At 57.2% G+C, this 25,069-nt stretch overlaps 1 protein-coding gene and 1 long non-coding RNA gene across 7 annotated transcripts in view; one reads left to right on the top strand and one right to left on the bottom strand.

The window, feature by feature from the left end:
• Window positions 1-18,225, top strand: part of CXXC5 (CXXC finger protein 5) — a 34,254-nt gene extending 16,029 nt beyond the window's left edge. For 2 of the 6 annotated variants that reach the window (XM_027546298.1, XM_027546299.1), the window contains exons 2-3: window positions 14,597-15,666; window positions 17,193-18,225. In XM_027546298.1, coding sequence (XP_027402099.1) covers window positions 14,758-15,666; window positions 17,193-17,237 — 954 coding nt within the window. In that variant the 5' untranslated portion in view covers window positions 14,597-14,757 and the 3' untranslated portion in view covers window positions 17,238-18,225. Of the gene's footprint in view, window positions 1-1,258; window positions 1,377-9,673; window positions 10,148-14,596; window positions 15,688-17,192 lie in introns of those variants that run through there. The other 4 variants (XM_027546300.1, XM_027546301.1, XM_027546303.1 and 1 more) reach the window with 4 other exon arrangements.
• Window positions 17,374-24,301, bottom strand: LOC113895290. Its single transcript, XR_003511808.1, has 2 exons — window positions 24,126-24,301; window positions 17,374-18,662 (listed from the first exon to the last, which is right to left on the bottom strand). It is a non-coding gene; the product is annotated as an uncharacterized LOC113895290 (long non-coding RNA).
• Window positions 24,302-25,069: the final 768 nt, after the last annotated feature.

Genomic DNA, 25,069 nt, shown 5'->3' with positions numbered 1-25,069 from the left:
ACACTCACAAACTCTGCAGCTGGTCTCCGGGTCCCCCAGGCCCAGGGCTCCTGCAGACCTCGTGTCAGCACGGAATTAACCGTCCACAACTTGCGTGAGTTTTAACTCAGTTCTGAGCCTCAGTGTTTTCATCTGTGAAATGGGAAGGCCATGGTGCCTACCTCTTTGGCCTGCTGGGAGAATAAAAGAAGAGGGTGTGGACAGAGCACCTGGCACGGACTTCATCAGTGTGGCCCCCGCCCCCACCTCCACCAGCTGTCCTGGTTGCTGCCCCTCCCAGTCTTGGTCTCCGGGCTTCTGGGAAGGCGACAGTGCCAGTCTGCTGGCTCAGCCGGCTTGGCCACTGACCTTCAGAGCACCCAGGCTGTCAAGGCCGCCTGACTGCCTGCCGGGCGGGTGGGGGGAGTGCCAGCCAGCTCCTCGCCTGACGCTACCCGCCCCTGCTCCCACTCTCCCTCTCTGCGCCTGTGTGTGAGCTAATTAATCTCAGCCCCTTTGGGAAATTAGAACGCCGCAGTCGTGGCCTCCTCAGCCTCGCAATGCCTGTGCTGCTCCTGGGCCCTGCCAAGACCCACTGTGGTTTGGGGGCACAGAGTCGGGGGTGGGGGCAGCAGGATGAGCTGGGTAGGCATAGGTGTCTCTGAGCCCTCCACCGCCTGGCTTGCAGGGGTGCAGGGCTCTGGTTTCTTGGCCCCCTCCCCTTCCATTCAGCATCCATAAGGATACCAGACCATTGTCCTGCTGGGGTTAAACCCAACCTCCAGTGTCTCTGACCTCTTCCTGGGGCCAGTATGGTCACCCCCTGGTATGGTCATATTCCATCTCATTGCGGGGTCGTCTTGCCTGCCCAGCTCAGGCTGATGGAGACAGATGTAATTATGGAATTTTGCTTGGGAAATTAATTTGAAAAAGTTAATTAATTGGCTGTTCCAGAGGTGGCGGGCTCCACGCCCAGCTGGTCCTGCTGACGTCAGTGCTGACCCGCCTGAGATGGTCAGGCCGGGGAGAGGGACCCCAGAGACCTGGCTGGGCAGACCAATGTCCTGGCTCAGGGGGGACACCTGGGAAGTCGGTGTCGCCTGGACCTGCTTAGAGGCACTCTGAAGTCTGAGAACTCAGCCACTTGTTTGTATGTTTATCAAGCAGTTGTCAAGCTTCTACTATACAAGTGCCCCCAGCCAACATAGACCACCGAGTGTTTCATCCAGTTTTTCTGAATCCCTTTTCTCAAGGAAAACCTCTAAACCTGTTCCCAAAGCTTTTCCATAGAGTTTGGATCCACTGTACAGATGAAACAACTGAAGACTCAGAGGGTATGACTTGCCCAAGCCATTCAGCTATATTCTCCAGCAGAATGGAGTAGCGGATGTATAAAGGTTAGGCTTCTTCCTTTTTTCCAGAGGCAGCCCCCTCCCTAGTGTGTGATAGGAGCCTTAAAGTTGACTGTACCCGAGAGAGGGCCAAAGAACATGGCCAACCCCCTCCACCCTGACATCATTGTGCTTCCTCCACACCCCTCCCCAGACATTTGTGGTACTCTGTATCTTGGGACTTTTCCCACCCAACCTTTGGGATGACCCAACTGGGCTGAGGCAGGAGGCCCCATACCCTAGGGCTCTCGGAGTATGTAGGGACCCCTGCTACCTCCTGGGCCCCCTGCAGGGCCCTTGACCACAACGGTCTGACCAAGATCTTGTGTCTGGAGGAGTGCGGATTCAGTATAGTTTTTGTCTAGACAGAAGATGGGTCGGGGCTCGGGCAAGAAGTAGCTAGTCCTGGTTCAGGTCAGAGATGTGACCTCTAGGAGGCCAGCAAGGTGAGCAACGTGGTCTTTCAAGAGATTTGGGCCTGGGTTTCCTTAAGCTGTGTGGTCTTGGATGAGTCCCTTTAGCTTCTGCTCAGAGCCTCATTTTCCTCACTGGGACACAGGGACGATCACGTACGCCACTCAGAGGGCTGTGAGGAGGCACAGGGAGGAAGGAGACAGTGGGAGGTATAACCACTTGAGGCCTCGGTTTCGCTGCCTGGTGGAGGCCGGCTGGGTGGGAGAGCAGGGAGACAATGGAACTGAGCAAGTGCCAGGGCCTGAGAAGGCAGAGTTTGTGGAGGGAAATCTGGTGCAAGTGGTTGGGACAGGAGCTGGAGGACACACGAGGAGGTGGTATCTATGAGGTACCCAAGAGCCGCCAGCTAGCGGCCCAGAGCCCTGGGGCCTCTAGGGGGAGTTAGTCCATACAGCATTTACTCTGTCACTTCATTTGTGTCTGACTCTTTGCAACCCTACGGACTGTAGCTTCGCAGGCTCCTCTGTCCATGAGATTCTCCTGGGGTTGTGGGTTGCCAGGCCCTCCTGCAAGGGATCTTACCGACCCATGGATTGGACCCATGTCTTCTGCGTCTAATGCATCAAAGATGGATTCTTGACCCACTGAGCCACCAGAAAGCCCCATATAGCATCTGCTCCTGAATTTGTTGAGTGCATTTCCTTACCTCCAGGAGGTCCCTAGGGACCAAGTGGGCCTTGCAGATAATTGTGTAGACCTCACCTCTCATTGTTGTTCAGAATAAAAGTGACTGTCCTGGACAGACTAAGCTGGGCATTTTTCATCAAATATCCCTTTGATGTAGTCTGTAGTTCTGGGTTTCCTCAAGGTCTGACCTCTAGCCTAGGGTTTAAGTGGGCCACACCCATTCCTTGAGCATTCTGTGTGGGTTGTGTTAGTAGCTCAGTTGTGGCCGACTCTTAGCGACCCCATGGACTTTAGCCCACCAGGGCTTCTCTGTCCATGGAATTCTCCAGGCAATTGGGTGGAGGCAATGGGTGGATTGCCATTTTCTTCTCCAGAGGATCTTCCTGACCCAGGGATCGAACCCTGGTCTCCTACATTGCTGGCGGATTCTTTACTATCTGAGCCACTGGGGAACGTGCTTAAAAGGGAGACACTTCCTCTGTCCACCTCACCCCCAAGAAGCCCTCAGCAGGTGACTGGCTGAGTGCTTGGAGTTCTCTGCACAGACTCTACTAAGCCCCTCTCTCTGTGTACATCCACATTCTTTTAGACTGGGAGCTCCCTGAGCATGGGGTCCATGACATCTCTCTGATCCCATGCCCAGCACAAGTGAGCGCTGGTGGGGGTCATAGGGCCGCTGTTTCCTATTTGACAGATGGGCCAGTTAAGGGTGTGTGAAGACATTGTTCAGTCAAGGTCACACAGCTTTGTGAGGGACGGAGCTAACCTGGCCCAGGTGGATATGGCATCACTCGACCTTTCTGGGGTCTTCTGCAGGCTTCCTTAGGACTTGCAGCTCCTAACTCACTGGCAGTGTTCCAGAAGTCCAGCCCTAAGCCCCAAGCTACTGAGACCTTGGGGAGTGAGGAGTTTGAGCATCGGAGGGGCAGAGGAGTGACCTTAAGCTCTCCAAGCCTCAGTTTCTTTAACTGCAAAATGGGGATTCTGGTACCTCTTCCTGATAATGTTTGGGGATTTAGGGTTGGTGGTTAAAAGAGATGTTCTTAACTGCGTGTCCGAAAGTTAAGTGAGAACTTTAAGTGTTCACCATCTTTATTATTACTATTGACACTTTTATTTTGTTATCATTATATTATTATTCACCCTCCCAGGGCCGCAGCAGCTGCGGTGGCTCTGGGCCTGGCTGCAGAACTGGTCTGCAGAGAAGTCACGGTTGCTAATTAGTTAGTGCCCTGAGGAGAGGGCCGGGGTTTTTTATTTTTGCTGGAGGATCCCACCTGCCTGAGGCTTCCCCAAGCCCTTCTTCAACTGGGCAAAGGTTGCAGGCCCCTCTCCAGCCTCAGGTAGGGGGCCTGGCTCCCAAATTCCCCTTGCCACTCCCTCCCCTTCCCAGACCTCCAGGGCCATGAATCATTTATGAGGCAAAAATGAAACCAATTAAGGACAAACTTTGAAAGCTTCTAATTGCTGCGCCTGGTGGCACCGAGGAATGAGGGAAGGCAGGCCTGTTCGGGGCCGGCATCTCCTCATCCCGGGCCTTCCCAGGCCGCCCGCCTGTCCTACCGCGTCCCAGGGCGCGCGGCCTCCCGGCTCCCCGCCGCCTCCCGGCCGGGCGCAGACGTGCCTGCGCGGCTCCGGCGGCCGCGTCTGCCACCCCGGCGCCCGCCCGGGTCCCAGGCAGACTAATTAGGCCCGGCTGCCCTCCCCGCGCCGCCGCCTCCCGCTCCAGGCCCGAGGTGATGGCGGCTGTTCCTGCCGTTCTGGGGCCTGTGCCCCAGAGCTGGCCGCCGTTCTCGGGGCGGGAGCCAGCCCTGCTGGCCTACCTTAACCCAGCCGAGCCCAGGACGCCCTGTCCCCGAACGGGAGCCTGGGGTTCCCCGCGCCCCCTCACCCTAGGATCCCGGCGTAGTTAGGGGCTGGGCGGTGCTGGAGTAGCTGACTTGAACAGTCCAGTTTCAACTCGGGCAGAGAGCTGCTCGTGTGTCCTCTCCCACCGCCCCCCAGCCAAGAGCGGATGGGGCCGGGGGATGACGATGAGATAGGGAAGCTGGAGGACTACAGGGGACGGGAGGGGATTGAGTTCCTGGGGTGGCCCATTGGTGCTGTAGCTTTGCCACAAACACCATAACCTTACACGGATTCCTTAGCCTCAGTTTCCCCATTTGTCAACTATCAGGACGGGCCAGTTTTCTGTTGGATTTGGAATTTGAGGAGCTGGGCTTTACATGTCCCCCACACACCTCCACCCCTGCTCTTGGGGGCCGCTGAGGCGGAAGAGGTGGGGGTCTGGACCCAGCTTACTGCTGGGAGCCTTGGGCACAGTGACCAGCCAGCCCACTGTGCTGAGGGCCAGGTAGGCCCTGGGCACTCAGGCATGTTGTTTGCTGAAACAGAATTTCTGTGCTTGTGTTTTTCCATAATTATATTAGCAGGTGGGATTTTTCCTCCGGGAAGCGGTGGGAGGGGGAGTGCCATGGCCATGTCCCCACCCGCTCTGAGCGTGAGCTCACATGGCTCTGCCCGCCCGCCTGCCGTAATGATTTTTTAATTATGTAGCCAGTGCTCAGAATTGCTAATCTGCCTCCAGCCCAACATCCCCTCCTGCAGCTTGTACCCCAGCCCCTCACTGGTGTCCCCAGAGTGGTGGCGTCCAGCCCCACGCCCATCTCTGTGCCTGGAGCACTCCTGCGGGTGAGAAAGGGGAGGCCAGGATGACCACAGGGCCACCTCTCCTCCGTCTTCTAGTGACGGAACTTGGTGGTAGCCGGGGATCAGGGTGCCTTTGGCTCTCTTTGCACCCCGCCACACCTGACCCCAGCGTGGGTTGCTCCTGCCAGGACAGGTGTGGCTCTGGAAGAGGGCAGGGGAGTGATCGGTGACCCCAAGGACACACACACACATACGATCTTTGTCATACCCACACTCACAACTTGCTTCTCTTAACCACACACTCTCAGCCTCATAGCTACACAAGCACAATAGTACGCTCTACGTGTTTCTCCTACACACACAGCCACGCCTGAGGGCCAGGGTGCCCTCCGGAGACCCCACTGCTGCCTCCCATTCCCTGCAGTGGTCCTGCCCCCACTCACTCTCTTTGCCTCCATCTCCTCCCTCTATCCCCTGCCTGACTGGGTTACACTCTGAGGTCCTCCAGCTCCCACCTGGTGGGGTGGCTGCCTGCGGCTGGGGCCTGCCTGAACCTCCATCGACCCGGTCTGGGGGAGGTGGCGGGTTGTGGGGGTGCTGTTCTGCAGCACTGTGGCGGCGGCTCCTCTCCAGGCGCCCAGCTGTGGCATCTGTCAAGGTCAGATAGCGACTCCGGAACCAGCCGGCTCGGCCCCACAGCCCCTCTCGCCTCATTATTTTTGTGTTCCGGGGCTGCGGCGACACCTCCCTCCCTCCTCCTGAGCCTCCCGCCTCTTGCCTGCCTCCCCCACGCCTCTGCAGGGAGGGCCTGCGGTCTGGGGGCTTTTGTTTTCCAGTTTTCTCCTCGCTCAGGCCAGGCTCACGGGTTTAGATGCTGGCCAGAGCTGTTGGATCTTGAACGGCAGACGAGGCAGGTGCCTCCCTCGAGGCTGGGACAGCTTTTTGGCTAGGGGAGCCTTGGGTTGATTTCTCAGGGGTACAGACTGAACCTGGGTGGAGCCCAATCTCCACCACAGCCCAGGTGTTCCGGTGGGCAGCTTCCTGTTTCCATAGGGGCCCCAGCACCTGGCATGAGTTCCTGTCTGTGCCATCCCCATGCCAGTTGAGCCCCAGACCCGTATCTCAGAAGCCCTCAGAGGTCCTGATAGAACTCACAGTGAGTGCATGCACACACACACACACACACACACATGACAGGCCAGGAGAACCCACAGATATCCAGCCACCATGTAAACCACTCTACTTGGACACATGCACACTCAGTCATACACATACATCCACAGATGCAGATAGCCACACTCCACTCCTACACACAGGAGGTCACACAGAGACCTCCACCTCCACTGGTATCTAAGCCCCATTTGTATGTCAGTACTCAAAACCACAGAGTAATAACTGAGACTGTACACACACACCTGGGCATAGCCCCAGACACATTCTCATGCATGCAATGTGCACGGGTTTCTGACACACCTCCCAGGTGGACACACGCAGATATACTTGGCCCTCGTGCTGCTCCTCACCATATACACTCCAACTCGAGCATGCTCCTTGGGGTCCGGTGTTCTTGAGCAGTTGCAACACCCAAGGAGCTTTGGACCCCCGAAATGCTGAAATGAGCTTGAGGCCTTCGCTTGGATGCACGTTGTGTGTCCAGGGAGTTCCTGGAAAATAGGAAATGGTGATTGACAGATGGGTCACCCTACCCACCTGGCCAGCCTCCATGGATGTCCACCAGCCTGGGCACAAGTGCACTGAGATGGAATGGGATGGGAGAGTCCTGGATGGGTCAGGATGGGCTTGGTGACAGCTGGCAGGGAGGGCAGGCTCAGGGGGGTGGCCTCTCAGGCTCTGTCTCTGGGTCCTTTGCCCACCTCCAGCCCCTGATTAGGGTGTGTTGGGGGAATGAGATGTGGATACACGTCAGGCCCCGGGGTCTCTGGGGTAGCCCTGGTCATCACTCACTTCCTCCTCCAGCTGCGGGCTGCTGTGACAGCCTCTAAGAGGGGGAGGTAGCTGGAGGTTTAGCAGTGGTGGGGCCCCCACCCCCCAGGAAACTCAAAACCCTGGGCCAGCCGCGGGTGGCGGGTTGGGGCAGGCACAAAGAGGGCCTCTGTGCAGGCCGGCTAGGCTGCCCACAGGATTCTGGGGGAGGAGGCAGGAGCCGGTTTCCGTCCCATTCTGCTTCCTGCGGAGGCCGCCGGAATGCCCGGAGCTCTGGCCCAGCCTGGCCCGTCCGGCCCACCCGCAGCCCCTTCCCCTGTCTTCCTGGGCCTTAGGGTACAGCTGCAGACTTCTCTGTGACAGCGTCCCAAAGTGTTTTGCTCAGAGCCTGAGAACTACCCACCTCCCCCCCAGGACCGATGAGAAACCAAGAGAGTTCCCCTAGGCAGATGGTGCCCCTGGACCTCACCCTCTAGCCAAAATGTGCCTCAGAGCTTTTGGGCAGTGCTGGAGAGCCAGGCCCTGGAGTCGCAGAGATCTGGTTTCAAATCCTGACTCTTGCGCTGATTGACCTAGTGACCTTAGGCAGGTGAGTTTCATATGTAAAAGGGGTTAATAGTAGTTAAAGAGTTAGAGATTTCAGTGAGAAAATACATGTGAAATGCTTAGCACAATATGTAGCAGAGAGTAAGTGCTCATTATTGAGGTCTGCTATTATCATGTCCTCTGGGGAGATAGGAAAGGGAGAGGGCTGGATGCTCCTAACCCCAATCAGCCTCACATCCTCTGGAGCTCGGTCCCAACCCTATGGCCTGCTCAGAACCCTTTTCTCCAAGCCTCAATTTCCCAATCTGAAAAATCTCCCTTCCTCCTGGAATTTGGAGGGTGGGTTGCTATCTGGAGTCTTTTTTCTGTATCTCTCCACCTCCTTCCCCACAGGCCCTTCTGGGCTCATGGTTTCTGCAGCTTGGGGTGAGGAGCAAGAACCAGTGATCTCTATTTTACAGATGGAAGCTGAGGCTAAGGTGGGGAAAGGTGTCAAAGTCAGTAAGAAGGGACAGGATGGAGCCACGAACCTGGACCTGCCGACTCCATGCCCTGGCCAGTCCTGTGAATACATGCCCTCTCCCGTTGGGGACCAAATATCTCTGAGTTGGCTTTCCCTGGCTTGTCCCGTGGTGAGGCCCACCGGGAGGGAGGTCCTAAGAAAGTGTGGGCTCTGATCCCAGGCTAGTGTCAGCTCAGACATCTCCACTTTGGGAAACCTTAGTCTATGATCCAGGAGCTCCCAAACAGGGAGGCAATCATTTTCTCACAATTGCTTATCAAACTGTCTGTTCTAAATGGGGCAATCATAGTACTTCCTTCAGAAAGTGGATAGGAGGATTCTATGAGACAAGGAATGTCCACCGTCTAGCACATAGAAAGGTCCCCATACGTGTAGCTGTTATCCTCGTGGTGCCATGTTACAGATGGGGAAACTGGCTCAGAGGCCATATGCCACGGTCACACAGTAAGGAGAGTCCTCCAGCTCCTATGACCTTTCTAAAGAAGGAACCTGGCCCAAAGGAGGTGCCTGTTGAGGAAGGCCTTGTCTTTATCAGAGGTGTCCCAGGATCCTTACCTCATTCCTTAGAGCCCCATGTCAGAGCATACCTCCTGCCTGGGGCCTCAGTGTTTTTGTCCATGAAATGGGTTGATCTCCTCCAGCTCCTTTTGGGCGCTCTGTAAGGGCAGGCAGAACCCCATATACTCCTGGGTTTTCTCAGCAGCATGTTTCAGTCCTTAGGGAAGGGGGTTGAGCCTGCCTGAGAAAAGGGGCATAAAAGGCCAGGGAGTGTGGAGTCAAGGAAATAGGACTGTAGCCTCCACCCCCATTCTGTCCTTGGCAGTTGGTCTTGGGGTGCTAGTCTTAGGGAGACCCTAGTGGCATTGAGGGTGTGGCCCGCTCCAGACCATCCCCTGGGTGCCAACAGTGGTCAGTGTGTCCTTGTATTTGTGTCCATCCACAGCTGGCTGTGTGCCCTGGTTTCTCCAGGAAGGCCTGCATTTCTCCTGGTCTCCAAGACTGGTGTCACCGTGTGTATCTCCTTAGGCCTGAGTAGGGCTTTTTTTTCCCCTCTGGAAACTCCCCAGGCTGAATCATGGAAATCAGAGATGGAAACCCCCACACATACCAGTTGCTCAGCTTAGTTCAACCACCATAGCCTGTGGTCTGGCCTGCCCACCATCAGTCAGTCTGTCCAACGCCCCCTCTCCATTGGAGACCAAGGATACCAGCCCATCAAGGTGGGTTGGAGGGATGTGAGGGGGTGTAGCATGCATGTCAGGAGTACACACCAAGTGTGGGGAAGGGTGCAATGAGCCAGGGTCTGCAAGTCTGCAACGCTGGTGGGCTCTGCCGGGCCATGCCTGGGATCCTGAAGGCCCTGATAATGCTGCCTCTTCCAGGAAGCCCTCCTTCGGCAGGCGGGACGGCTGTTCCAAGCAGCAGAGGAGTAGGAGGATAGTTGCACAACTCCATAAATTCACTAATAATGATTAAATTACATACTTTGGAATGGGTGAATTTTGTAGTATGTCAACTATACCTCAGTAAATCTGTTTAAAAAAAAATCCTGTTCTTGACTTCAAGGCCCCGCCCAGTTGAAACCCTGCCAACCTCATAGACACACCTCGCCCCCGCTTCCCCATTTCTTGGGAACCCTTTCAAGCTTGTGTCCACGTTGGTAACCTCTCCTTATCCTTAACTCACAGGCTAAGCAGCCCCTTCCTCCAGAAAGGTCCCGGTGTCCTGCTCAATCCTTTTCCCTCCCTCCCGTTTCACATTGGTTCATGTGCCCATCAGCCCAGCTCCTTTGTAACCCTCCAGAGCAGTGCCAGTCTGGTCTGTATCTTCCCAGGGCCACAGGGCATGGGGCTGCTACTGCTACTGTGTGCAAGGTCCAGAACATCTCACCGTGGCCACCTGTGTGCAGGTCTACATGCAGACAAGACAGCTCCAGCCCACCCCACATGCCCTCCTGCCCCATCCCTGCCCATTGCTGTGTAGCCTGGAGGACCCGGGACAGAGCCCTGCTGAGGTCAGTTTGGGCTCCCCTGGCACAGAGGGTGGAGTGAGCGCTCTGCCACCACCTCTGGTGACCTCATTGCCAGCTGGCATTATGATGTCACCGGTCCAGCATTCCCTGTTCCTGCTTGGATATCTCCAAGCTCCCGGGTGGGGACACTCCCCTGGGGCCTGTGACAGCTCGTGCCCCCGACCACGTAAAGGTGACAAGCATGGTAACAACCCACAGGGAGGGGGTGAGGGCAGCCTCAGGGTGGCTGGGTCACCTTTCCCTGGTAAAGCAAAAGCAGTCACAAAGCAGGGTGACTAACACTTGGGCTCTGGGTTCAAGTTCTTCCCCTACGGGGAACCACTCTTTGACTTTGGCCCAACAGCTTGAACCTCTCTGAACCTCAATTTCTTCATCTCTGGAATTGGTTCATAGTTCCAGTTCATTGAGTTCTGGGGAGGAATCAGAAGGGAGAGAGAACATGTAGAACATGGGAGTACAGGGCCGGGGATGCAGTAGGTGCTCACTAAATGCTAGCAGATAGGGTCCCTTAGATAAGGGAGCCTGAGTGTCACTTGGCCAGAGCTGGTTAGGGAAGGGCCGTGTCCCATATTTTCTGGGGCTGGCCCGGGTCTGGGAGTAGAGGGAGGAGTGGCCCCAGCTTTGACTGTCTCTCACGTCCCAGGACAGCCAGTGAGCTCCAGCCCGTAGGAGGTGGGGCCCCACAGCTCAGCCCTGAGAGTGGGAAGCCCTGACCCCCAGCCCTCCTTCCTGTCTTTTCCTCCCAGGCCTTAGACCAGAGCGGGCCAGGGCTCATCTGGTCTCCCCGACATCTGCCTCCACTTCCCTCTCCCAGGGGCATGTCCGACTGCCTTCTCTTGGTCCCCAGGCCCTCAAATATGGGATTCCCTTCAGGGTTCTGTCTCCATGTCTCTCAGATCCTCTCATCCCTGGGCTGGGCCAGGTAGCCTGTGTCTCTGAACCCAGTTGCCCTGGTCTCTGCTCCCCACGATGCTCTAACCTTGACCCTTTACTCTGTCCTCTATGAGCCCCTTTCTCTGACCCACCCCTTGAGTTCTGTGTCTTGGATTCTCTGTCCCCACCACCTGTCTCTATTCTTCTGGCCTCGCGTCCCCCTCTGCCCCCCAGCGCTCCATGACTGGTTCCCCCCCACCCCCGCCCCCTGGGCTCTGTCCCCGCCCGTCAGCCCCTGGTCCCCGCTCCCGGCCGGCCCGGCTCCTGCATGGACAAAGGGGTCCTTTGTGGGCTGACCGCGGCTGGCGGGGCGGCGGGGCGCTGGCTCCGCATTGCTGATGAAACGGAGCCCTTTGTTGTCCCTCCTCAGGCGCAGTATTTCTTTTTGGGGGCTGGATGCGTTCCTGGCAGGGCTGATGATGGATGCGCCCGCCGCCGCCCGCCTGCCCGCCAGCTTTCCCTCCCGCTCATTCCCGCTCCGCTTCAACGCAGCCCCAGCTCCTCCCCTGCTGCCTGGGCACTGCCAGGCCCTTTCTGGCCTGGGAGAGGGTTGCTGTGTGTCTTGCAGTAGAGGCTGGGGCCTGGGAGAAGGTCTCCTCTTATGTCTTTCCCTTTCATGAGTAGAGCCCGTGAGCCCTGTGGTCAGTGGTCTGCTGGGACAAGGGTGTAAGCTTTTCCCAGGGTCTGAAGGAGATGGGCCAGGTATGGGGCAGATCTGGGACAGCCTTGGTTGGGGACTAGGCCATGGGGACTAGAGGTTGGCATCTGCCCACCCTGGGGTTTCAGGACAGAGTTACCCTGTGTGTCAGTCCTCGTGTACCCCCAACTTCACTTTCTGAGGCTGACAAACCAGCGTTTACTGCCTGCAGCACCTGTTCCATGACATATCACGTCCTCTGGGCCTGAGCTTAGCATGTCCCAGGACCTAGTTGGGGGAGGGGGGGGCTAGGCGAGGGGAGTCCCTGAGGAAGGACAGAAAATGAAAGATTGGAGAGATTCAAAGAGGGGGCCAGAGACAAACAGAACATGAGATTAGATCCCCACCAAGAGAGACTTGGTATGGAGACAAAAGCAGAGAGAGACTTAGCTTGAACACAGGCCTGGCTGTGTGGCTGTGTCTGTGTCAGAGGGAGTTGACTTCTAATTGACCTGCCCGCCCCACACGCAGAGCCAGATCGTGGAGCTGGGAGGAGGGAGGGAGTGGAGCAAAAGCAGCGTTAATGCAGCTATCGATTTCTGCCACCAGCCTGCAGGCCTCAGAGGCGGGGGGACGCACAGAGGGGCTGGGGCACAGACTGTTCCCCTCCCCACCTCTCTAGCCCGCGGGCGCCTGCCTCCTCCTATCTTTTCCCTCACCCTGCATCTGGGGCTGTGGTCCAGGGCAGGGTAGTTGAGCTCAGATGGGCAGGGGCTGGGTGACCTGGCATGATAGTCACTGGCCCTGGTCTCAGTGGTCATGGTCCCCCACACCTAGCCAGGGTCCCTGATGCCTGGAGGGGCCCTGATCTCTGATGACAAGGGCCCAACAGCCAGCCTGGGCTGGAGTCTTGGTGGGTAGAATAGAGCATAGCTATCCTGGGATGCATATGCACTCACCCTCCTTTCCTCTTACTATGACTCTGACCCCAGTGACACCCCCTGGCCCAGTCTGGACACCTTGCCAGGCCATCCTGGGTTTGTCCTAGTGGAATCTGCCAGCTTGCCCAGCTCTTCCTCACCACTCATCCGCCTTCACTACGAAGGAGCTTAGATGGGCCAGTACCTGCTGGGGAGGCAGAGTGGCTGGCTGGCTGCTGATGCCTGCCTTCTCCTCACCCTGGAGAACGGAGCTTTTCCCTTGCCAGCACTCGCTTCTCCTCGTGGCCACTCCTTAGCAGTCCTGCGCCAGGGGCCCTGCCTGCCCAGGGCCTCGATTTCCCGTTCTGTCAGTTCACAGGCTTGGGCTGGATGACCTCCCAGGACAGGCTGAGTTCTGTGACGGGGATGGTGGGGTTGCCTGGGGACAGAGATGAAGTGTGCACCACCCCCAAGCCCAGGGCGGGACAGGCCCGGCCAGATGTGCGCCTCCCCCTTGAGTCGCCAGCTGCTCGTGGCGGGGCCCCGTCCTCCCACCCCTCTCTTGGGGGTTGCTGGGCCACGGCAGGCAGATGCTAGGGAGCCAGGGCTGATGAGGAAACTACCACTCCGCTCCATCTGGAACAGTTTCTTCCAGAGCTCCGGCCAAGGAGCCTGGCTGCTCACATGCCTTAGTCTTGGGGCCTGAGCAGAACAGGCTCTGTCTTGGGAAGGGGCACCCCCACACATGGACATGGCCAAGGAAAAGACTCCATTCCTGAGAGGGTCACACCTCCTCTTGGGAAAAGACTCCATTCCTGAGAGGGTCACACCTCCTCTTGGGAAAAGACTCCATTCCTGAGAGGGTCACACCTCTGGGTCCCTTTGGCCCAGAGTCCACTCTGTGCTCTCTGCTCCCACTGGGAGCTCTCTCCAGACCCATCTGGGAGCCAGGCTGGGGCACAGCAGTGAGGCCTATCTAGAGACAAGAGTGGGTCCTGGGGTTGAGAGGGAGTGGGGAGTATGTGCTGATGGGTGCACAAGGGTGGCCCCCTACTCTTACAGGAGGAGGCTTGTCCTCTGGCACAGGGCTGCCTGCCCTCTAGCAGGAGGGTACGTGCTCCTTCAAATAAGGGCTCTGTGCTCTATTTGGCAAATTCTGTGAAACAAAGTCACTTACCTTTACCTGCAGGACTTGACAGAGCCTTGAGATAATTAACGTGTATTAGGCATCTTGGGCTTCCCTGGTGGCTCAGATGGTATCTGCCTGCAATGCAGGAGACCTAGGTTCAATACCTGAGTTGGGAAGATCACTTGGAGAAGGAAATGGCAACCCAATCTAGTATTCTTGTCTGAAGAATCCTGTGGACAGGGGAGCCTGGCGGGCTACAGTCCACAGGGTTGCAAAGAGTCGAACACAACTGAAGGCTTAACACAAAATTAGGAATCTCTAATGAGCATCCAGAAGCAGCTTCCATACTTTGGTCTGTATTGCCAAGCTCTGTGTCCACCCCTCTTTTACATAATTGGGTCAGTGAAAGATTAGGAAGCAGAGGGTAACCTCTGAGGTTAATGGAGCTCTCCTGCTCTCTCCACCCCCACTCCCCCTACAGGAAGGACCACCTGCCTCGGTGAAGTCTTCCCAGACCCTAGCAGGGGGACCCGGCTGAGCCTCCACTGCGCTGCTGAGTGGCCATGTATCTATGGGACAGTCAGTTCTTCTCCCAAACCTTGTCTTCCTCACCTTATCAGATAGGATATTCCTAGCCACTATTTGTAGGTTTTTTATGAGTCTTAACTGAGATAGTACAAATGAGAAATTCCTAACTTTGGCTGGCACTTGATGAATGCCCTGGTGAGGCTGTGGTGGTTGCCGTGGCGATGCACTTGGTGGCTGGAAGGTGTTTACCACTGCCCTGACCCTGTATCCTCTCATCCTGACAGAGTGAAAGCACTTCCACGTGGACACCCGACCATGTACCTGCGCTGAGGGGCAACTCCCACCAGGTCTCTCTGTCCTGGGCGGCAGGACCCCGGTGCTTGTCTGTGGACCCCCCGCAGTTGGCAGGCTCCCCCAGCAGCGGGGTCAGGGCCTCGGGCCCACCATGTCGAGCCTCAGCAGTGGCCCCCAGGACACCGGCGGCAGCAGCAGCAGCAGCAGCAATGGCAGCAGTGGCAGTGGCCCAAAGGCAGGAGTGGCAGACAAGAGTGCGGCGGTGGCCGCTGCTGCGCCAGCCTCGGTGGCGGATGACGCCCCACCCCCCGAGCGGCGGAACAAGAGCGGCATCATCAGTGAACCCCTCAACAAGAGCCTGCGCCGCTCCCGCCCCCTCTCCCACTACTCTTCGTTTGGGGGCAGCGGCGGCAGTGGCGGTGGCAGCATGATGGGCGGGGAGTCAGCTGAAAAGGCGGCCGCAGCCGCCGCCTCCCTGTTGGCCAACGGGCACGACCTGGCGGCGGCCATGGCTGTGGACAAAAGCAACTCTACCTCAAAGCACAAAAGCAGTGCTGTGGCCAGCCTGCTGAGCAAGGCGGAGCGCGCCACGGAGCTGGCGGCCGAGGGACAGCTGACGCTGCAGCAGTTTGCGCAGTCCACGGAGATGCTGAAGCGCGTGGTGCAGGAGCACCTACCGCTGATGAGCGAAGCGGGCGCCGGCCTGCCCGACATGGAGGCTGTGGCGGGTGCCGAAGCCCTCAACGGCCAGTCCGACTTCCCCTACCTGGGCGCCTTTCCCATCAACCCGGGCCTCTTCATCATGACCCCCGCGGGCGTGTTCCTGGCTGAGAGCGCGCTGCACATGGCCGGCCTGGCTGAGTACCCCATGCAGGGAGAGCTGGCCTCCGCCATCAGCTCAGGCAAGAAGAAGCGGAAACGCTGCGGCATGTGTGCGCCCTGCCGGCGGCGCATCAACTGTGAGCAGTGCAGCAGTTGTAGGAACCGAAAGACTGGCCATCAGATTTGCAAATTCAGAAAATGTGAGGAACTCAAAAAGAAGCCTTCCGCTGCTCTGGAGGTAACGGCGCCTTAGAGGGAGGTGTGTGGGCTCTTGTGTCTGTCTGGCAGTCCAAACCCACCCCCGTCCCCATCCCCACCTTTCCTGCTTGGGCCTGTGTCGGTGATGCCCGGCTGTCCCTGGGCTCTGCAGTTTTAGGCCAGGCTCCAAGACACCAGTTCATTGCCCCGAGAGTCAGAGCCACATCCCAAGATGCCCTTAGGTTGTAGTCTGCAACCTAGGCAAGCACGTAATTCCACATGGGGGCCTAACATTCCCTCCAGACCCCAGGACTCTGAATCCCAACCCCCTACCCCCTGCCCCGCACCACCCAGAGTTCTGGGTCAGGTATTGAGATTCCCACACAGGTCCTAAGTCTCTGACTTTCAGACATGTCCTAAAGTTTCCACTTTGTGACCCAAGATTCTGGGACTTTCCCCTGCCCCATTTGAGGGGTTCTGTCCTGTAGATCCTCTGGGTTTGAGGGATAAGCCCTCCGTTTGCCCCTTCAGAGCCTTTCCCAAGAATAGAGCAGCTCCAGTGCCAACTGCTCTGCCCTGAGTCCTGGAAGACCCTAGCTCTGGACATCTAAGTGACAGACTTGGGGTGCCTGGAGGCCCCAAGTTCAGTCTGGCTGCATAGTTAATGGCCAGGGTTCCTATGGGCTTGGGAGGTGGCTTGAGCCTGGGATGTGGGCAAAGTTTGTCCACTGTGGATTAGTTTTGAGAAGGCAGAAAGGTTCCCGTGATGCTTTCTCTCCATCCTTGTGGCAGGGCCTGTCCTCATGTCCCCAGCCATGACAGCTTCACTGTGATGCCAGGCCTGGGTATAAAAGCATCTTTTCAGCCAGCTGTCCCTGCCCTGCCTTGCCCCTCTGCAAATAGGCTTGACGCAAATGTCCAAAATGGTTGCAAAATGATAATGGCACCCCAGCGTGGCTATCCCCTTCACCTCACCCAGCTCTAAATCTCATATGTCTGCTCTCCTGCCCAGAGAACATACCTGGATGCACACAAAGGCACCCACTCTCCTCTTGTGTAGAGACAGACAGATACACACACACATCCTGTCTTGTACACAGTCTTATTATAGACGCAGTGTCTTAATAAACACAGCAAGCATCCTTCCACCTCACCACAGCTCCAGACACACTACACACTGTAGCATAGCTCAAGGCACACATCCTTGTGTGCGTCCAGCGCACCTGAGTACACGCTCATTGAACAGAAACGTGAACACAGCTCCTAGAGGCACCGTGGCCACCTGGCGCTTGTGGCCTCTGGACCAGGGAAAGGGGTCTTCCTGGCCGGAAGGAGCGTTCCTGGGCACAGTGGCTCAGCTGGCCTCAGGGTGCTCCAGGCCCTCCAGTGGCCAGCGGGCCAGGCTCCTCTGGCCTGGCCAGGATGGCAGGAACTCCACGGGGTGGCTGCTTTTCCTCCATGCCCATCCCTCCGCCAGGAGGCCATCCACGGGGGAACGTCTTTGCACCAGGCCCAGCCGGACCCTGACTGAACTCTCTCCTTGTTTTTGTCTCCCGCCCCCGCCAGAAGGTGATGCTTCCGACGGGAGCCGCCTTCCGGTGGTTTCAGTGACGGCGGCGGGAACCCAAAGCTGCCCTCTCCGTGCAATGTCACTGCTCGTGTGGTCTCCGGCAAGGGATTCGGGCGAAGACAAACGGATGCACCCGTCTTTAGAACCAAAAATATTCTCTCACAGATTTCATTCCTGTTTTTATATATATATTTTTTGTTGTCGTTTTAACATCTCCACGTCCCTAGTATAAAAAAGAAAAAGAAAAGAAAAAAAATTTAACTGCTTTTTTTGGAAGAACAACAACAACAAAAAAGAGGTAAAGACGAATCTATAAAGTATCGAGACTTCCTGGGCAAAGAATGGACAATCAGTTTCCTTCCTGTGTCGATGTCGATGTTGTCTGTGCAGGAGATGCAGTTTTTGTGTAGAGAATGTAAATTTTCTGTAACCTTTTGAAATCTAGTTACTAATAAGCACTACTGTAATTTAGCACAGTTTAACTCCACCCTCATTTAAACTTCCTTTGATTCTTTCCGACCATGAAATAGTGCATAGTTTGCCTGGAGAATCCACTCATGTTTATAAAGAGAATGTTGATGGCGCCGTGTCGAAGCCCCTCTGTATCCATTCATGCGTGTGGAGCTGCCGCTAGGTGCTCACAGCGCGGGAGGGGGCAGCCCACCTACCCCCGGGGCACCAAGGGGCCCCAGAATGGGAGCCCCCCCGCAACCCTAACAGTGATGTTTTTGCAAAAATGAAAGTTCTGTTCATTTATCCATTGAGATCTGGGGAGCCCATGTCTCTATTTCTGATCCTGGCTACTTACCTTAGAGAAAATAAGTCCTTTTTTCTGGCCTCACTGATGGCAACAGAAGAAAGGACTTCTCTGCGTGGCCCCCTGCCGGTGGGGGTGGGTGCCCAGGGCCCCCCTGTGGCCTGGGCCCCCTTGCCCATGGCCAGCTTCCTGCTGATGAACATGCTGTTTGTATTGTTTTAGGAAACCAGGCTGTTTTGTGAATAAAATGAATGCATGTTTGTGTCACGAAACACCACTGGCTTCTTGCTGTCCGGGTTTGGGGCCTTGCTTGGGACTGTTGCCGGGCAGGGGTTGTCTGGGACGACCTTGGGAAGGAGGAAGGACGGCCTAGGGACACTGAGAGTGGGATTTCTCGGGAAATGAGGTCTTCACTGGATCCAGAAATGGGGCAAGCCAGAGCAGCCAGCCTGGTGGACAGGATGGAAATGCTCTTAAATCTAGAAGTGGCTGGTATTGGAGCACCTCACTGCCTGATTGTGCCCCCCGCCCCCTACTGAAACCTGGATCGCCAGGGACCATCACTTACCTGGGGCCACCTTCCCTGTTCACCTCAAGTCACCAGGTCCGATCAGTGTAGGGTAGCCAGCAGTTCTGGCTGGGGGTGGGGCTTCAGCTGCCTGTTCAGGTTCTCACTTCTTCATCCTTGCAGGGATCTAAAAAAGTGAAGCTACAGGGAGCAGTTTCAGCCCAGGTTCACAGGGACCTGGCTGTGCCCAGCACGCACACACGCACACAGACAACCCCCCCTCCACTACCCCTACACACCCCCCTTCAGAGCTGCTGGAGTAGGGCCTGGAGGTGTCCTAGCTTTGGGCTCTTGTCCCCACCCCACCCTCCCCGCTCCCCCTAGAAAGACTTGGCACAAGGTTGTCCGGGGTCTCTGAGGCCAGGTGTCTGGGGCAGTCACCACAGCCACATGGTCTAGGCCAGGGCAGCCTGAACAGGAAGGGGTGGCAGCTGCACACCCCAGCCCTGAACGTCACAGAAGCTGGATGTGTGCAGGACGCAGCCATCATCCACTCGACCAGGAGGGCCTCTTCCCACCCAGCAGCTTTGAGTCTGGCTGACATGGAGCTAGACTCAAGGAAGAACTTCCTGACAACATTGGAGCCTGGCTTCAGGTGGGTGAGGGCTTTTCAGATGTTGGAAGGGACAACTTCTGAAGCTAAGTGGGCGGTCAGGTGGGGGGAATGTCTCTGCTATTGTTCCTGGGAGGAGAGAAAGCAGCCAAGTTGGGTGGGGGCTCTGAACCCCCGACCCCTCCCCGGGTGTCACAAGCTCCCTCCGAGCACCCGGAGCTCGGCAGCCTGGCCTGGCACAGCAGGGGCAGGCGGGGTAGTGGGAGGCAGCTTTCAACTTCATCTCTGCCTGGGAAAAATTCCCTTTCATGTGGCTGCCTGTGATCTCTCCAGGCGGCTCTGCCGAAGGGGGGCGTCCAGCGGGGAGCAGGGGGAGGTGTTACAGCCCAGGGCACCCTCACCCCCTGCACAAGGCAAACGGCAGCACCTACAGAAGCTTCTGGGGACAGGGAGGGTCCTCCTCAGGGGAGTGGGGATGAGAAGCCTGGCCAGCAGGGGGCACCCAGGCAGGAGGCCCCAGCCTGCCCCCGCCTGGCTGCTGGCAGTGCATGGGCCGCAGATGGCCTCGGCCAGCCCTCGTTGGCATGCCTACAGGTGTGGGGTGGATGGCTCTGGTGCCAGCCCCAAGGGGGGTATGCCGTGACTCAGCCAGCCTGTCCCCTTTTCGCGTGCCAGCCCACAGCCCAGCTCCTGGGCTCACTCTCCATCACAGAGAAGCCTGGAGTCTGAGGCCCCGCACCTCTGCCAACTTCGTCCTCTTGAGCTGTGCTTTGTGGAGAGGGCAGGCCTAGGCAGGGGTGGGGATGACTTGTGAGGCTGAACACATGATGAGACCTCAGTTACCTCATCTGGGAAATGGGGATAATCATAGTCTCTCCCCCACCAAGTTGCCTGAGAATGAAATGATATCACTCTAGGGAAGGGCCTGGCTCCTTGTAAGCACTCTGTCAATAGTAGCTGGTGCTGTTATTTTAAAACTATTACGCACCTAAATCTAACCAAGATGTCCCCCACCTCAGGGGGTGCATCCTCCCTAAAGCCCAGCCACCCTACCTCTCATCTCTCCACAGAGTGGCCTAGCTGCTGCCCCAGCCCTGGACCCTGCTCCCGCATGTCTGCCTCTTTCTCTTTTTAATATTATCTTTGGTCGCACTGTGCAGCTTGTGGAGGTTATAGCTCCCCAACCAGGGACTGAACCCCAGCCCCAGTGGTGGAAGCACTGAGGGACCCCCAGTCCACCAGGGGATTCCCTGTCTGCCTGTTTCTATCTGGCTCTGTGTCTTGGTGGTCCTTGCCTGCTTCTGACTCCCTTTCCTGTGTTTCGTCACCTCCCCATGCACCTCAGTCTCCAAGTGTCTCTTGTGTCTCTCTCCCTGTATCTCTCACTTCTGTCTCTCTGTTGTGGGCTCACCCCTGCTGCTCTCCCATCTGACAGAGAAGTTCTTAGAGGCGGGCTCCCCTGTGGAGCTGAATGTCCAATTCCCCTCCCTGGGGGTGCCCTCAGCTCCCTTATGCTACAGTTGGGAGCCTGACCTCCTGGTAACCTGGGAGCTTTACCTCAAGTACCCTGTACCCCCGCTTGGATGGTAGGGGGTGGTTGGAGAGGCTGGAAGTGAGCGCACCTGGGGCTGGAGATAAAACCAGCCTCCATGTAGCTCTGCGTGTGTATGTGTGTGTGTGAGAGAGAGAGAGAGAGAGAAAGAGATGCTTCAAGGCCCTGACAACCACATGAGGTCTTGCACAGCATTGTGGCTATACGTGACACTGAGACATTATGAAAATGGGTCTGTGCAGCGTGTGGTAGACTGATGTGAGACCTCGTGTGGCCATGGATTAGAATGTGATGTCCGTGGCCCCACACTTTGGGATGTCCTGTGACACTGCATGTATGATCCTGTGACATTGTTCAATCCTGTAACAGACCCAGTGTGATACCAGGTTGTATAGCTGAACGTGTGACACTGGATGTGCAACACATACTGTATGGTACGCGTGACCCTGAGACAATATCCTGGGTGGTTCTCTGCGGTTTGCGATGTTGTGTCTGTGTGGCCATCATGGGTGCAGCCCTGAGACTGGTACCAGAATTCTGTGTGAGTGTGTGCTGCCGGCCTGTGATCGTGCTGTGACCTTGTGACACTGCCTGGGTGTGTGCTCATGGCATTGTGTGTCGGTGTGCACCTGTGCTCCCCTCGGTGATGCTCACGTTATGCGCCATGTGTCTTTGTCTACAGCATTTCCTGGGTCTCTGCCCTGACAGCCGTGCCACTCTGGGGACAGAGTGAGGGCCCTGGCAGCCCCTCTTACCCCAGCCTGGCCCTGAGGCCCAGTCTGGGTGGGGGAGCTGGCGTGGGGGCAGCAGGCACGGTTCCCACGGCCACCACAGCCCCTCTCCCAGCCCCACCACCGCCGGCTTCAGCTCTGCAGAATATCCTGGCAACCCCAGCCTCTTTGTTCTCTGTGGCCGCCAAAGGCCTCTCCCCACCCCAGCCTACCCAGAGCCTGCCAGGCGCCCCCTCCCCCCCACAGCAGTGGGGTTTGGCCTGACCTAGTCCCTTGCTGCCCTTATCCCCCTCTCAAACGGGGGCCCCTGTATCGTGCCCTGAACCTGACTCAGCATGCCAGATTGGGCCTCTGACCCCCTGCTGTGAGCCTACTGTCCTTGTGCAGGAAGAAGGAAGCAGGACAGCCCCTGTAATATACTGGATGACTGTGGGCCAAGAACTAGGCTCTCTGTGTGGGTACTTCTCCTTGGCCCAAGGCTAGTTGGAGGCTGTCTTCAATCTGGGATGGTTTCAATTTGTTCAATAAATTTGTTTCTTTGGCTCCAGAAAATCATCAGGATAGAGATTATCTATTTTACAGATGAGCAACTGAAGTCCAGAGAGAGTTGCGGACACACCCAAGTCACAGAGCAAGATGGTAAAGGGACCTGATTAGAACTTGGACTCCTGGCTGTCAGATGCCTGCGCCAGGCCTCTGGGAGGATCACTCGCTGCCATGGATGGGAAAGAAGGCAGGGCCTGGGAGTCTGAGTCTAGACACATTAGTTCTCCCCTCTTCTTGGTCACTATGTGTCAAAGCCACGTTCTGGGTGTGTATGTGTGTGTGTGTGTGTGCGCCCTTGTAGATGACCTTGGCTGAATGCCCTTGCCTCTCTGTTCCCAGGGAAAAAAGGGCAACATAACCAGAGACCATAGGGTGAGGCACTCGGTGGGGTGCTTTGCAGAGCAACAAGGTCACCTCATGGTTCCAAAACCCATAGCACCTCCAACAGGGACATGGGGCTTACTGGGCCTGGAGGCAGATTCTGCTGTGGGGCCCCAGCCTCTACTCCCAGAGCCAGCCCAGCTCTGCTGTCACAGAGGCGGTGGTGGTGGCCCCATGGCTTTGCTGCATTCAAGGCCACTTCGGCCTGACATGATTGCAGCCCCAGCTCCCACTCCCTCCCAGGTGCCGGAGATGGACGGATGGAGGTCACTGTTCACTTGGCCCTGGCCCCCCACCACCCACCCACCCGCCACCCTGTACTGACGACAGCCAAGGTGGGGGAGGAGCAGGCAGTCACCAGCATGTTATTAATACAGACCTTAACCTAGGCACCCTGCAGGCAGTTAAGCGACACAGAGAGGCCCAGCTGCCCCCCAAGCTCACACAGCCCTGCAGGGAATCCTGTCCCCCAAGGTCTACATCTCCCCCGAGGGCCCCTTGAGGGCTCTTCCTGCCACACTGAGTGGAGAACGGCTGGGGAAGACAGAGGGGGTATGGGAGGGTCCCCCGAGGGCACCGACCCAGCTGCCAGAGCGGACACTTTCATCTCTCTTCGCCTGTCGACCTGCCATCCCTCAGCGGCATTAAATTCCCCTCCTGCCAGAGAACAAGGGCTGCCTCAGATTCCAGGCAGCAGGGCGTGAAGCTGGGGTGGGCCCAGGGGAGGGGCGCCAGGCCCTCCAGGGCCCCGGCCTGGGCTGGGGGCTCTGGCGGCCAGCGGCCGGTCTCCGTCCAGATGTAGTCTGTTTCTGGCAACCTTCTCCCTGACTGATGCCTTCCTCCTCTTTCAGGTGCTACCTCCTCAGGAGCTTTCTTAACCCCTGCAGGCCATGTCTAGTGTCCCAGTGCCAACCCCATCACTGCTGACCACTCTGGGTGGCATGGCCTGGCTTCAGGGCTGTGGTCTGCAGCTCAGTGAGGCATCCCTGGCACCAGAACCCTTCCGTAGACTGAATACACGCATTATCTCCTCTTTCTGGGCATGTTTTCCCTCTTGTGTGTTTCCAGCTCTAGTTGAAGTACCAGTCACATGTGAGGGGAAATGTACCAGAAAGAGCCCCCTTTTCCCAGCCCGCTGGAAACTGCATATTCTGCATCTCTGCCCTCGGTCAGAGGTGCTGATGACATCGCCGCCTCACAAGAGGCAGAGCTTGTTGCCTGTGTGCCAGGCATTAGGCTAGTCCATTGCATTTACCAGCTCACTCAATCCTCACAACCCTGTGAGGACAGCAGTGACCAGTTATCCCATTTTCTAGATCAGAAAGTTGAGCTTCAGAGAGGTAGAAGTAGAGAGACATACACAATGTCACAAAGCCAAGTTCCTCTGCTTTCAGAAGCTGGCCTGTAAATACCTGGTGATGTCTCAGGCTTTGGCTGGAAGAACCCCCCACCCCCACCCCACATGCTGCCTGTGATCCTGCCCAGATGCAGGATTAGGGTCAGGCATTACTTACTTAAACTTTTCTGCACTTTTTGACTATTTTCTTTTTTACTTTTTTTTTTTTCCAGTAAATATGTATTGCTTTTCACATCAGAAAGCCCAATAAAGTTCTCTAACCAAACCTTCTTAGGCCCAGGAAGGTTTGGAAACAAAGAGCACAGTGTGGAGTGAGGGTAGGGGATGAGAAGGGAACCCAGGATCACAGACCCCTCCCCTGGAATGACAGGATCAGGTATAGGGGGGCCCGAAGTGGCTGCAGCCTGAATCTACAGAAGCCTCTGCCCTTCCACACACCCCCGCCCCTCCCTGACCTGTCCCCATCACCCGCCCAGCCGCTCACCCAGCTCTGAGGCTGCCCAGGAAGGGGCACCGCCTGTGACTGAGTTGGCTCGGCTGCAGTGGGATCCACAGGCAGCTGCTAGGGTCCGGGGGGAGTGACTGCGAGGGTGAGGGCAAGGGCAGTGCCCGCTGCCGCTGTTGATAAGGCGACGGAGCCCTGGGGAGCCAGGACGCAGTGAAGCCATGGAAACGAAGCTGAGGTGTGAGGCCGAGGCTGGCTCAACCACTTCCTCCAGGTGGCCACCTCCCAGGCCTGGCGGGACAGGTCCACTGGCTCCCTGACCCTGGGGGCTGGGTTCTGGCAGGCTACTGGGTAGAGTTGATGTCACCTCAGCCCTCTTGCCCCAGGCCAGGCTGGGTTCAAGCCTTGGGCCTGAGTGGGGAGGGTTGGGGACAGGGGCAAGGATGCTCTGAGCCCTTGGCTCCAAATCCCCCTAACCCCTTCAGTCCCTCCCACTTTCCACCGCCCCCTCCTCCCCTATGAATCTGTGTGCATTATTTACCTTAAGCATTTTGATAAATCATAATAGGAGAGACATCTGCCGTCAAAACTGCAAACTGCATTTGGGGCTCAGCTGGCGGCTGAGGGCTAGAGGCTAGGGGGTGCACCGGCTCTGGTGGTCTGAGGGGGGTAATACGGACGCCCCTCCCCTCCCCTCATCTAGGGCTGAGCCTTGAAGGGGACACAGGCCCCATTATTTGGGACCCCTCCTCACCAGCTGCTGACCACGAAACCTTCCCAAGGAGTCTATCCACTCCCCCCGCCACCCCTGCCTGCCTCCCTCTGCCTCAGAATTAATGCAGCCGTGACAGCGGCTGAGAAGTCCCCCGAGCGGAGATTAACTCCCGGGGCAGCGCGGGCGGGGTTGACCATGGGAGGCTGAGGAGTGGGGGGCTGACGCACAGGCCTCACAAGATTAATCGCCCTGCAGCCGGCCTCATCAC

The sequence above is a fragment of the Bos indicus x Bos taurus genome, chromosome 7 (assembly GCF_003369695.1).
Source record: "Bos indicus x Bos taurus breed Angus x Brahman F1 hybrid chromosome 7, Bos_hybrid_MaternalHap_v2.0, whole genome shotgun sequence".
Lineage (NCBI taxonomy): Eukaryota > Metazoa > Chordata > Mammalia > Artiodactyla > Bovidae > Bos > Bos indicus x Bos taurus.
Note: the sequence above shows the minus strand (reverse complement) of the source record. Positions and strands in the feature narration are given on the sequence as shown.